General features: G+C 41.9%; 1 protein-coding gene across 1 annotated transcript in view; it reads right to left on the reverse strand.

Annotated features, from left to right (window-relative positions):
• The window catches only part of LOC130072189 (cilia- and flagella-associated protein 46), a 122,736-nt gene that overhangs the window by 89,985 nt on the left and 19,575 nt on the right, over nucleotides 1-13,176 (reverse strand). Inside the window, exons 7-11 of the mRNA XM_056237202.1 lie at nucleotides 13,120-13,176; nucleotides 7,293-7,850; nucleotides 3,296-3,395; nucleotides 3,099-3,194; nucleotides 1,763-1,953 (exon numbers count right to left, since the gene is read on the reverse strand). The exon at nucleotides 13,120-13,176 is cut by the window's right edge and continues 32 nt beyond it. Of these exons, the coding sequence (XP_056093177.1) occupies nucleotides 1,763-1,953; nucleotides 3,099-3,194; nucleotides 3,296-3,395; nucleotides 7,293-7,850; nucleotides 13,120-13,176 (1,002 nt within the window). The remainder of the gene's footprint in view (nucleotides 1-1,762; nucleotides 1,954-3,098; nucleotides 3,195-3,295; nucleotides 3,396-7,292; nucleotides 7,851-13,119) is intronic.

Genomic DNA, 13,176 nt, shown 5'->3' on the forward strand with positions numbered 1-13,176 from the left:
CACACACACACAGACAGACAGACAGACAGACAGACAGACACACACACACACACAGACACATACACACAGACACACACACCTTGTGCATCAATTAAAAAAAGTTACACATAGGTCCATAGAGGTCCATAAAGTCCATGTCAAAAAACTGTCATAAAAATATAAAGTTTGGGAGCACAGACTTAAGTTTGGTCTTATTTTAAAGAAGACCCTTGGCAGATTATTTTTGAAGTAAAAAAAGTTGTAAAAGTGAATTTTTTTTTTTAATATATATATAGTTATAGATGTTTAAGTTTGTGAAAATGATTTATGAACATTATTTTATATGAAATAAATATTTTATGAAACATTTTAAACTCTAAGACTGCTAGAAAATGAAAGCATTGAATCTAAACAAGTCGTGTTCCACATTGAGGATATCTCAATAAATGAGCTTTCAGTGAGAGTGTGTTTGGCCGCAGTAACCAAACCCCACTAGATGCCAGTAAAACTCCACTGGTGCACACACTGGTTGGATTTGTGATTTGCAATTGAGTTTTTCTCTATCAAACATTACAAGCGCGCCGCACACACACATATTTTTTATTACACGCATACAAACCACACTCTGACATCCATACTAACACACCCACACAATTATACTGCATACTTTATCAAATTGGCTCTATAATATGCTGACGCAGAAAACAGTAAAACACAGAGAATTTGCTTTATAGGCTAAATCTGACAAAATGGCACATCTGGTAGAAAATAGTAAAAAAAAAAAAAAATTAAGCCTTGCTAAAAGAATGAAAACCTATTGACAAAGATTGCATCATTTTATAGTTAAATGGCCCTGAGATTAAAAATTGCAGTTTTAATGAGTTTCAACGGGGACATTTTTAACCTTAAGGTCCTGAGAGGAACTATTTTGTGTACCTACTGCTAAATAGATTTATTAAAGAAAATGGGGGTGAAATAAAAAAAATACACATCTGTGGCAAAATGTATGCAGTTGGCATTAACACAGGCAAAATTATCAACAAAAACTGAACTGAAAAGACACAAATGTTGTTGCACAAGTGTTGAGCACTAATACTCTAATGACTGGCTTCCTCTCAGGTAGTTGCAAAGTTACTTATAGTCAGTCGAATGTCTAAATCGGCCATCGAAATTATCAGTCAGTTTCTCACACAATCACATGACTTCAGAAGACGTGGAATAATGTGCATGAAACTTTTCTTTGTCTTGTTTTGGAGCCTCTGGCCTGCTTTCACTGAATGAAGATGTTTTATATTCTGTTTTATGTTCCACAGAGGAGAGGAATGCATAAAATGAAGTAAATAATGACAGAAGTTTCTTCTACAGGAGAATCATTGGCTCTATTAATGGCTCCAAAAGAAGAGCCGAATAACCCCTTCAGATTCCCCATGTTCTTCTCGCGTTCCAGCACAAATATCGAAACATTCTTAAATCAGGATATATTTACTGGAGAAGCACAATGGCTAAAGATAACAAGTGTTGTTTACTGAGAATAAAAAGTGACTTTATGCTTAAAACTAGAAAAAATATTTGCCAGTGGGCTCAGAAAAATAAACTTTAAATAAAGTATCCTTTGGCTGATATTTGTTCTTGTTTTAAGCATAAAGTCACTTGATTTTGATACATTTCTCAGTCATTTTGCTTGTTCTCCAGTGAATGTGTCTTGATTTAAGAGTGTCTGTGCTGGAGAACAGGACAGAAAGCCTGAGGAAGAGCATGATGTGTTGTTGCAGCGCACACAGACCTGTCGGTGGTGTCCAGCGCTCGAGCGAGTGTGAGCAGAGGTTTCTGGACTCTCTTACGGAGGTTGTGTTGGAGGAGCGGGAGACACGCGTTCCACAGACACACACACACCGCCTGACACACACCAGCGTCTCCTGCCTTCAGTGCCGTCTGCAGTAACGCATCCAAGCGCACGATCACACTCAACTGCAGCTGCAAGAGCCGAGACAGAATGAAAACACACTAGAAATGCATGTGAAACGCCATCTTTATCTGAAACAACAGCACTCTTGTTTACATACTTACATTTCCTGGCAATTAAGTTTTATTTTGGCTATTTATTGTAAAAGTGCAAGACTATTAAAATCGTTTTCTGAAATAAAAATATTACATTATTAAAATTAAACTAAAAAAAAAAGGAATGTTGCCATGGCAACTAACTGAAATGGATGTTTACGTTGAAGTACTAAAATTACTAAAATGAAAACAAAAAGGCCATATATAAAAACACATACAATTATTAAAACTTAAATGAAAATTAAAACTGATAATATACAAGTAAAAGGCAGACAATAACTGTATATAAATAATACTAAAATAACAAATAACTGTTTTGTCACTGCAAATAAACAAAAAAACAAACATTTTTTAGTTGTTTTCCAATACAAATATCTTAAAACTTAAAACATAATGAATTTAATTGAGAAACACAATTGTGTAAGATACTGTTTTCAGGGAATATATATTGGACTTTTTTTTTCTTCTCTCACTGGCAAATTGTTGTTTTTTAGCACAATAATTTGGTAATGAAATATAAACATATCTAAATTAAACTGATGTTGTATTACATATGTTTCGATATTTGTACTAGAATTAACTGTGCATTACTTTACTAACTATACTAATGCATTAACTATGAGCATACTATTTGTTACAGTATTGATTAATCTCTGTTAATGTTAGTTTGTTTGTTCAAGTCAAACTGACTTTTGATTTTAATAATGTATTAGTAAATGTTTAACATTAACTAAGATGCTTTAGAAGTATTTGTTATTGTTAGTTCATAATAACCAATGTAAACAAATGAAACCTTGTAATTGTAAAGTTTCACTGTTAATTTATCCGATTTATAAATGCTGTTGATTTGTTTTACTATGTAAATCGCTTTGGCAAGCATGAGCTGTTTTAAAATCTGCTATAGAAATAAATAAATGGATGCATGAATATATGAAAAGCTCTGGAGAAGGGAAAAAAATCCTTTTCAAACCAAAAATACTTTCCCAATGCCTCAAACATAAACAACAGTCCACAGTAATAAAACATTGATGCCTTCTGGGTCTGAGAAAAGGAAGCAGCACCTCCACGCCGGATCTGGAGTAATTCTCAATCCCGTCTCTGTTCTTGTTAAGGTCGAGCTCACACTGCACACACTCCATCATTATGCGCTGACCGACCTTCAGGAACACAACACAAGACCTTTGTGTTTACAAAAACAACAGGGAGCAAGGGTGAGCGAGGAAAGAAGCGCTTTGTGAGGAAGCATGAGTCTGTTTACGGTGACATTTGAGGCGCTGAGCTCCTTCAGGCAGTCGAACGCCATGTGATGTTGCTGTAACTGCAGGGAGAGGAACGCCAGCTCTAACAGGAACACAACCCTGAAACCAAGAGGAATAACTGTGATGAGAGAGATCCTACTCGCTGCCTACAAAAGGCCCTTAGTGTATCAGGTGCTTTCATACTAGAGAAGCTGACAACAACTGAACAAATAGGAATGATGAAAGGAATAATGAAAGATGCATTTTGAGGCAGTGGGAAATAATGCAGGAGAGTGAATCAGAAGCTCAACTTTCTCATGTGTGATGCAGCAAAAGTTCCTGAAGTTTTCTTCACACGATGGAGCATCACTTTCTAATAACGTTGCAATGCAAAATCCCCATTGAAATCAATGGACTCGCAGATTCTAGTGTTACGGTGCTCACAGAGAAACCCACGGCATCAGCACTGCTGCTCTTAATATTCAGGCTTTGGTAGTGGACTAAATAAACATTTAGCAAATACACATTACCTTTCAAAAGGTTGGGCTCAGTCAGATTTAAAAAAAAAACATTTAAATGAATACTTTTATTACGAAAAGTAATGACATTTATAATGTTACAAAAGATTGTATTTAAAATAAATGCTGTTCTTTTAAACTTTTTATTCATCAAAGAATCCTGAAAAATAAAATGTATCACAGTTTCCACAAATATCTGAAGCTGTTTTCAACATTGATAATCATAAATGTTTCTTGAGCATCAGATCATCATATTAAGAGTGATTTCTGAAGGATCATGTGACACTGAAGACTGGAGTAATGATGCTGAAAATACAGCTTTGATCACAGGAATAAATTACACTTTACTGTATATTCACATAGAGAACAGCTGTTTTACATTGTAATAATATTTCACAATTTTTTCATTATTTTTGATCAAATAAATGCAGCCTTGGTGAGCAGACTTCTTTCAAAAATCTTACTGCCCCTGAATTTTGAATCTGCATTTAATCTTTCTCTCTCCCAGGACCAAAAATATTGTTTGACGACACATTGTTTGTGCAATGAAATGCACTTGTGAATTTTTTTCCCTTTTGCCCTAAATTTACTGTACATGGTGCTATATGCAATATAGTATCAAATCACATTTTGTTGGTGTTTCGCTCATGGTTCAGGCTTTTTGCCAGATGAGGCGTAAACCAAAGCCTATTAGCTATATAAAAAAAAAAGAGCCCAGCCATATGACCCGTGTCAACTTCCTGGTTTAAAAGGAAATACATCATAAAAAACTAATTATTACAGTCCTAAAGTTAATAAATTCTTAAATCGGGATACAAAATTACATTAGATATTGAAGGCCCACTCACACCAACAACGATATCTATAAAGACATCTATAAGGGTAACTATATTATCATCCACACCAGCAGACAATGTCATTCTGTTTATTATAAGCGCTGCAGTGTTGTCATCTGTCTCTTTAAATGCTCGAGCTCTTTAAAGCAGGATGATTCTAATTGACTGTCAATGTTTTTATCGTTCATTGGCTGAAAAAAATTCACTCTGAATGTGATTCCAATGATATTGTTTCTCTGTGCAGTTATTGTTATAACGCTGTGGCTATTCTTTTATATTTAGAACAATTTTTAAAACTATATCTTCATCGTTATCATCCTTGGTGTGATTGGGCCTTAAGATTTGTTTACTGCAAACATGTAAAAAGAAATTCACTTTGTTTTAGCTTAAAACAAGAACAAATATCTCCCAATGGGGTAAGAAAACGTCTCGGTTACGTATGTAACTTAGTACCCTGAAGAGGGAGCGAGACGCTGCGTTTGAAACACTGTGGGAACGCGTCTGCGTGATTGCGCCATGAAGCACGTATGGAATCAGTCCAATGGCGTGAAGGAATGACATGGGCCGGAGACGTCATCGACCAGGAAACTATAAAGCACACCTGAACCAAACAATGTCCGCTTCTGATAGACTGAAGCAAGTTGATCACGGGCATGCAGGGAGTATGGCAGGGTGAAGCAGCATCTCTTCAGGGAACTAAGGTTATATACGTAACCGAAATGTTTCCTTTCAAGGGAACTCGTGCTGCGTCGAAACGCTACACCCACGACGCCATAGGAGTAAGTGTCCGTCTGTGTGAACTCAGTGCACACATTCAGACGAAAGCATCTGTGTCCCTGGAGTGGAGCCGAGGTCAAGGTTGTAGAACCTTACAAATGTGTGGGGTGAGGACCAGCCTGCCGCATCACAAACATCTTGGAGGGAAACTCCTGAAAGGAATGCTTTGGAAGCAGCCATACTCCTAGTTGAGTGGGCCCGTACAGTCAAAGGTGAAGGCTGACTGGCCGACTCATAAGTAAGTGAGATAGGCTTGACCACCCACTTGCTCATCCTCTGCTTAGTTGCTGGGCACTCCTTTCTGGGTGGCGCAAAACAAAAAAACCACTGTTCAGATTTCCTCCACATGGCAGCTCTGTGGACATGAGCATGTAGGGCCCTGACTGGGCAGAGCAGATTTAGTGTCGCTTGGTCTGACGTCCGGAAGGGAGGAGGACCAAAAGCCTGCAGTACTATAGGTCTTACAATATTAGTAGGAACCTTATGAACATAACCCGGTCTGGGTTGTAGAAAAGCCTTTACCATACCGGGCGCAAATTCCAGGCACGAGGGAGATACTGAGAGATTCATTTGAGAGACGTAATACCGAGGAGAAAAACAGTCTTTAGAGTAAGAAACTTCTCAGAAACTTCCTCAATAGGCTCAAAGGGAGCCAAGGAAAGGCCTTCTACAAAAATGGCCAAATCCCAGGCAAGCCTCCTTGTGCGGACTGCTGCCACATACACATTTAATGTGGAGAGGGATAACCCTGTGGAGAAACGTTCCTGCAGGAATTTCAGCACTGCAACCAAAGGGCAGTTAATTGGGTCCAGCTGGTGCTCTCCGCTGGAAGAAGTGATATAATCTCCACTTCAGTTCCACTTCATAGGCGTAGAGTTTCTTCGTGGAGGAAGCTCTGGAGTGGAGGATGGTCTCAACAACCTCGGTTGAGAGACCTGAACTCATGAGCTGGGCCCCCTCAGAGGCCAAACCCACAGTTTCCACAATTCTGGGCGGGGGTAAAGGATCAACCCGCTCGCCTGAGAGAGAAGGTCCCCCCTGAGCAGAATCTCAAGAGGAGAGCTGTCGAGGAGAGACACCAGGTCCAAGAACCATACTTGGGTTGGCCTGAACAGGGCTACTAACAGCAGATGGGCCCCATCCCTGCGAACTCTCTGCAGAACTCCTGGGAGCAGAGCGATCAGGGGAAAGGTGTACAGACGTAGCCTCGGCCACTTCTGTACCATAGCGTGCAGCCCAAGAAGAGCTGGCTGAGTGAGGGAGAACCAAAGTGGACAGTGTGTCGTCTCTTGAGATGCGAACAGATCTACTTCTGCTCGACCGAAGTTTGCCCATAGGAGCTCCACCTCCTCGGGGTGGAGTCTCCATTACCCAGGCCTCGGCTCCTGCCTCAACAGGATGACTGCTCCCTGATTTAAATACCTCGGAATATATGCTGCCCTCAGAGAGAGCAGTTTCCCTTGGTCCCAAAGGAGGATCTGGTGAGCCAGTTTGAATAAGGGGCGCGACCGCAGACCCCACTGATGGTTTATGAACATTTTTTGGTTCAGTTGTACTTTATTGTTTTCTGGTCGATAACGTCAACTGCATATGACGTCTCGTCATGCCATTGGACTGATTCCATACATGCTTCACGACGCAATCACCCAGGGGCATTCCCACAGGGTGTCGACGCAGCACGAGTTCCCTTGAAAGTGAAAGATCTTTTTTTCCCTTTTGAGTTAATCTTATTTTTCTGACTCCATTGGCAGATATCTGTTCTTGTTTCAAGTGTAAAGTCACTTAACTTTGATACAGTCATTTTACTTCTCCAGTAAATGTATCTTGATTTACGGAAATAGAAAACATCATGATGCTGCTGTGACAATCCTAAATGTTAGACGCACCTGTCAGTCAGTGAGATGGACGAGTCAAGATCCAGACAAACACTGGAGCTGCAGGAGCTGGACGGAGGACTGGATTCAGGGATGTTGGGTGGAGCACTAGAGCTCTGTGTGATGGGTGGAGGACTGGATTCAGGGATGTTGGGTGGAGCACTAGGGCTGTGTGTGATGGGTGGAGGATTGGATTCAGAGATGTTGGATGGATTACTAGAGCTGTGTTTGATGGGCGGAGGACTGGATTCGGGGATGTTAGGTGGAGCACTAGAGCTGTGTGTGATGGGTGGAGGACTGGATTCAGGGATGTTAGGTGGAGCACTAGAGCAGTGTGTGATGGGTGGAGGACTGGATTCAGGGATGTTGGGTGGAGCACTAGAGCTGTGTGTGATGGGTGGAGGGCTAGATTCAGGGATGTTGGGTGGAGCACTAAAGCTGTGCAAGTGCGCTGGAGGACGGGAGCCCTGGATGTCAGACGCTTTGGGTTCTGATGACTGCATCAGCAGCAGGAAAACCTCCTTCAGTGCCTTCACCTCATCTTTCCTCAGTTCATTGACATCAACCATACTGTGAAGAACATGGAAACAGTGTTTATCTAGATCAAACAGAAGCAACAGCAAAATAAGGGTTCAATTCCAAGGAAAAAGATTTATTTTAACATCTGAAACGTGCTGTGACTTTTATTGTAAAGTGACTTATATTACCCAACATTGTTTTCATTCAATTAGCACAGGTTCTGTATTTATTTTTGGAACTGATTGATTGTAGGCCTCACTTCCAATGGAAGGGGTTCCTTTGAGGGAATATGGCCAGGGAGTCAGAAAGGAGCCCCATCCAGTCACTTTCTAAGGGGGACATAAAGTCAACCCCAAATGCCACCAGGAGGCTGACCTGGTCTACTTTCCTGACCTAGTTTTACCAGCAACCTGTCTATTTCCTAAACAGAGTCTCTAACATTATTTGCCTCAACTTATAGAGGCATCCGATGGGGAGGACTGCAGTTAGTGGCAGTAACCAGCTCACACCGGATCATAGAGATGGGTATCCTGGAGAGCAGAACTCAGCATAGCGCTTTCTAACTCTTGCAAACGAGGGGTGTTACTTGATCCTCAGCGTGTTGGAGGCTGGGCACTCTAAAGGGAGCCTAGTGAGGGGAGTAGCTCCAGCTCTGGGGGCTGATCTAACAGGGAGGCCTCGCAAGAGTCCTTCAACCTTCCGGTCAGATTTAGGGTACTAAGTACTCAACAGAATGAACCTCTAGATGAGATTTGGAGTACTAGGCTTAACTTGGTAAGTATTGATCCGGCTCTGGGCTAGAATCAGGGAGACTCCATGGGAGCTTGCAATGTGATACTCAATGCTTTTGTAATGCTCAGCGCCCAACTTGTTGTAGAGCCGCCTTCAAGGAGGCCTGTTAAGGCCTAACTACTTGATAGCAAGACTATTAGCAGAGCTAGCCTCAGAAGCAAGATGCTCTCACAGAATCTGTGGGCCTGGGCATATTTATTTCACATTGCCGATGGGCAGTATACTCAGTAGAATTGCTTATCTACCCTTGAAGCAAGGGGAGTACAAACTTATGCTACCGGACTATTGAGGAGGCCCACAGTAAGGCCTCCCACTCCAAATGTCATGGGCATCAGCTGTAAGGGAGTGTAGCAGGGTTGAGCCTGGTCAGTACCTGGATGGGAGACCTCCTGGGAAAAACCAGGTTGCTGCTTGAAGAGGTGTTAGTAAGGCCAGTAGGGGGTACTCACCCTGTGGCCTGTGTGGGTCCTAATGCCCCAGTAAAGTGATGGGGACACTATACTGTCAAAGAGCATCGTCCTTTGAATGAGACGTAAACCGAGGTCCTGACTCTCTATGGTCATTAAAAATCCCAGGATGTCCTTCGGAAAAAGAGTAGGGGTTTAACCCCGGCATCCTGGCCAAATTTGCCTCTTGGCCTCTGTCCATCATGGCCTCCTAATCATCCCCATATATACTGATTGGCTTCATCACTCTGTCTCCTCTCCACCAATAAGCTGGTGTGTGGTGGGCATTCTGGCGCAATATGGCTGCCATCGCATCATCAAGGTGGATGCTGCACATTGGTGGTGGTTGAGGAGATTCCCCCTTCTATATGTAAAGCGATTTGAGTACCTAGAAAAGTGCTATATAAATGTAACAAATAATTACTCAAATCCGCCCCAAATGGGAGGGACTACTTGATCTGTCTCTACTTGAGCCTCAGTGGTGCAGGGCAATATAATAGAGCTATGAGTAACAAACCGCTCTAATAATGACCCTAACAAGGGGAGTACTATCAGCATGACCCTGAGAAATGCTCCAGGGTCAAGGCCTTTTATCTTGTATTACAAGACAGGTTTTCTTGTCTCTGCTAAGCCCAAGGGAAATGGAGGCCTCAATTAAGAGGCCAACGACACTCAACCCTGTGACTTGAAATTAAATTCAAGGAGCCTAAAGGGAAAGACGTTAACTTAAGGCCTAACTGGATGGTCTAGCTACTAATTCAGCTCTGAAGAGCGGAGGCCTCAGCACACTGCTTCTTACTCTTCAGTGAGAGAAAGGCCTGACACCACCCAGGAGATAACTGCATGGGAGGCTTTAGGAGACAGCCTGCTACCTATGCTTCCCTTTAACATACACTAGCATTTGACGCCTAATGCAAACCGAGGTCTACTGTTCAACCTTACTTACTCTCGTAAAGGGTGGAGACCTACAAAGCTCATCCTGCTGCTCGTAGAACGGTAGCCTAAACACTATTCTCAGAATGAAGGCCTACCACCCCAAAGCTTGAAAGGGCACACTCACTACCAAGCCCGACCCAGACCTTAAGAAGGGTTCCATATTGAAGGATTAACTCATCATAGGTCCAGCCTCAGGCCTAATGTAAGAAGAGCCTGGGGTTAAAGAAGTGGGGGAGAGGAAAAAAGAGGAGAGAGTGGCTGTTTTTCACCCTCAGAGGAAGGGGATCCTTCACTGACGCTGAGAGCGCCTGTGTTGGATCACCTCCCTCAAATTCCTTGAGTAGCGCCTCCTCTGCGACCTGTTCCTAGGATTAGGAGGGGCTCGAGAGGCGATGCTGGACCTCTGGCCCTGTCTCTGATCCTCGAACCGGGATGGGCCAGGACCCCCTGGCTGTCTGGGCGTGGATTCGGACCGCAGTGGAATGCACGATTCTAAATGCAGCCGAATGCGCCTTCGCCTCTCTGAACCGCCTCAACGGAGGTGCTGAAAAGGTCAGACGGCGAAACTGGTGCATCGAGAAGAAAGCCCTTTTCTTTCTCCCCGATGTCATCCAGGTTCAACCACAGATATCTCTCCGTAGCCACCATCGAACTTTCGACCGCGGCAGCGGTTTGTTTGGTGGCCCGGAGAGCCAGATCTGGGGTACGGCGCAATTTGTCCACTGCGTCAGGGGAGAGACCCTGACCCTGGTCCAAATCCTTCAGCAGATCAACCTGGTATGCTTGTAACACAGACATTGTGGGCAAAGCAGCACCAGCCTGACCCGCCACCGCGTATGCACTGCCATTCAAGTGAGATTTTATCTTGAGTGGCTTGGAAGGCAGGGCCAGAGCTCTCAGTGTCGATGCCCCTCCAGCAGCAAGATTGTTTGCGAAACATACCCGTGTTCAAGCATCCCCTCAACATCAGCATAGTTTGCTCTATGATGGCGATGGATGCATGATGAATACGGGTTCTTCCATGCCTTTTTGATCTCAGTGTGTAGGGAAAAAGAAAATCTTCTCTGTGCTAAAGTGACCTAAACACAATGCGAATTAAAGTGCACACATCTGTGTTCGTGCCGAATAAAAAGAATAACGTGAGCCCGACTTATAATGAATGCTACTATAAGTTTTGTTTTACATTTTTAAGTTTTGAATGTAACAATAATATGTGACGTGACACTGATGGAACATTCTCTCAAAAATGCAATTTTGACCCAGAGTGACTAGTAGCCACGTGCAACTTAATTTACGGAAAGAAAAATACCTTGAATGCAATGCAAGTCACTTTGGATAAAAACAAATGTAAAAAATGGTGGAGAAAGTCTTATTGGATAGTGGGTCTTTGTGCTTTCCAATCCAGTGATTGTAGAGTTACAATATGCATCAATACTGTATTGCACATTAATAATGCTAATTTATGCATCTACCCGCTGCTCCATGAGGATAAAATCAGCTGTGGAAACCTGAAAACTTGTTTTGTAGAGAATCTATTTCCAGTCCCAGAAATAAGATTCTCCGACATGGATCAGAGCGGGCTTTTTTGAGATTTATTGTCAGAACCGTAGTTTGACAAACACATCTGTCTGAGACGTCGCCTGATCCCTGCTGTCTGCGGCTCAAAAACAGATTGCCTAAACCAGAAATTCACTTGCAATGCCCTTGAAGGCAAACCTCAGGTCTGTGCCTCAGTTGAACTTCTGTATGGAAGAAACACATCGGTTCTGATGACGGATGTTAGCAGGTGCCGGTGCTTAAAGATCTGTAAGCATCCTGGATTTGTAACCCTGAAGATGCTGTGAATAGATGATGGGGCTAATTCCTCCATCCTTCTTTAAAACAAGGAACTGCACTGACTATAAACACTCTTGTTTTGTTGATTCATTGCTGGCGAGATTTACTGTTGCTACCTTAGAAGACACAGAAGCCCTTGGTGGACATAATTGAGTTACCATATATTGTGCATTTTATGCCACTCTTGACTCTTGTGACTATATTAAATGTGAAATGTGGGCAGAGGCTGAAACCGTACGCAGATCAAGACTTTCGACACGTCTTATTAGATTATATGTGACTGACTCGATGAATACACTTGATCCATCTGTAATTTGTTTCTGAGGAATACAGCTGTAGTATTTCTCTGAGTTCACATCCAATTCTTTCAATTAAATGATCTGATGACAGACTGAGAGACCCAACACACCTAAACCACAGTGGCTCAACATCAATTGCTATGTTTCCATCCACCATTTTCATTTCCAATTTGGTTTAATTCCCTCCAGAAGCGTCTCACACGACTGCGTTCCCAAACACCAGCATCCGAACGCAAGAGAACATGACAGCGTTTATTGTGTTTCGTCTGACGCTCTGGGACAAACTCATTTATGACGGAGGGGAAAAGAGCCAGATTGCAGCCACTTACAGTTTTATTATTGATATTTAGTGCCAATTTCCCAGGAAGTGTTAATATTGTTCTCTTGAAATTTGCAAATGATTTATGCGATATTCCAGTTTTGCACATAACTTAAATTCACAACTTTGGATGGAAACTTTTGAAGATAAAAATTAAATAAAAACTTTTAAATAAAGTAATTTTCTGCAAAAAAGCTGTATGTCCTTTTTGGATGTTAAAATATTTTCTTGTATCTTATCTATTTTAATATTTAGAGCCACTATATGACAGTTATTCGTAGATTCAGAAGAGTGAAACAGAGACTCCAGACTGCTGTCATACATTAAACATGGTCAAATTGCTGAAATAGGTGATAAATGCACCATATTTATGTTTTACACAAGCTGTGAAAGCAACTTCTGTAACCCTTTTAAAACATTGATGTGTTTGTTTGAGCTGCTCAAAATGTAAACTGGACTACCTGTTTGTCCAACCAGTGGCAGACAGGCCAAGTTTTTAGGAAACCTGTTTGGTAACAATCATTATTTTTTATAACAATCAAGTATTTTAACATATGTGTTGTTTTCATTGGAGAAGTTAAGATGTGCAAACAGTAGCAGTTCAGGTAAAGTTACAACAATGAAACGCAGCTGTTCACGTATTCAAACACAATTGACAAAACCGCTGTTGACGTGAGAAATATCCTCCTTACTGTTTAAGCTTTTGGATCTTGTAGATCACGAGCAATTTAGGGTTTTCATCATTCAGC

This window comes from Rhinichthys klamathensis, unplaced genomic scaffold (genome assembly GCF_029890125.1).
Source record: "Rhinichthys klamathensis goyatoka isolate OS25496 unplaced genomic scaffold, OSU_Roscu_1.1 h1tg000482l_1, whole genome shotgun sequence".
In the NCBI taxonomy this organism is placed as follows: Eukaryota; Metazoa; Chordata; class Actinopteri; order Cypriniformes; family Leuciscidae; genus Rhinichthys; species Rhinichthys klamathensis.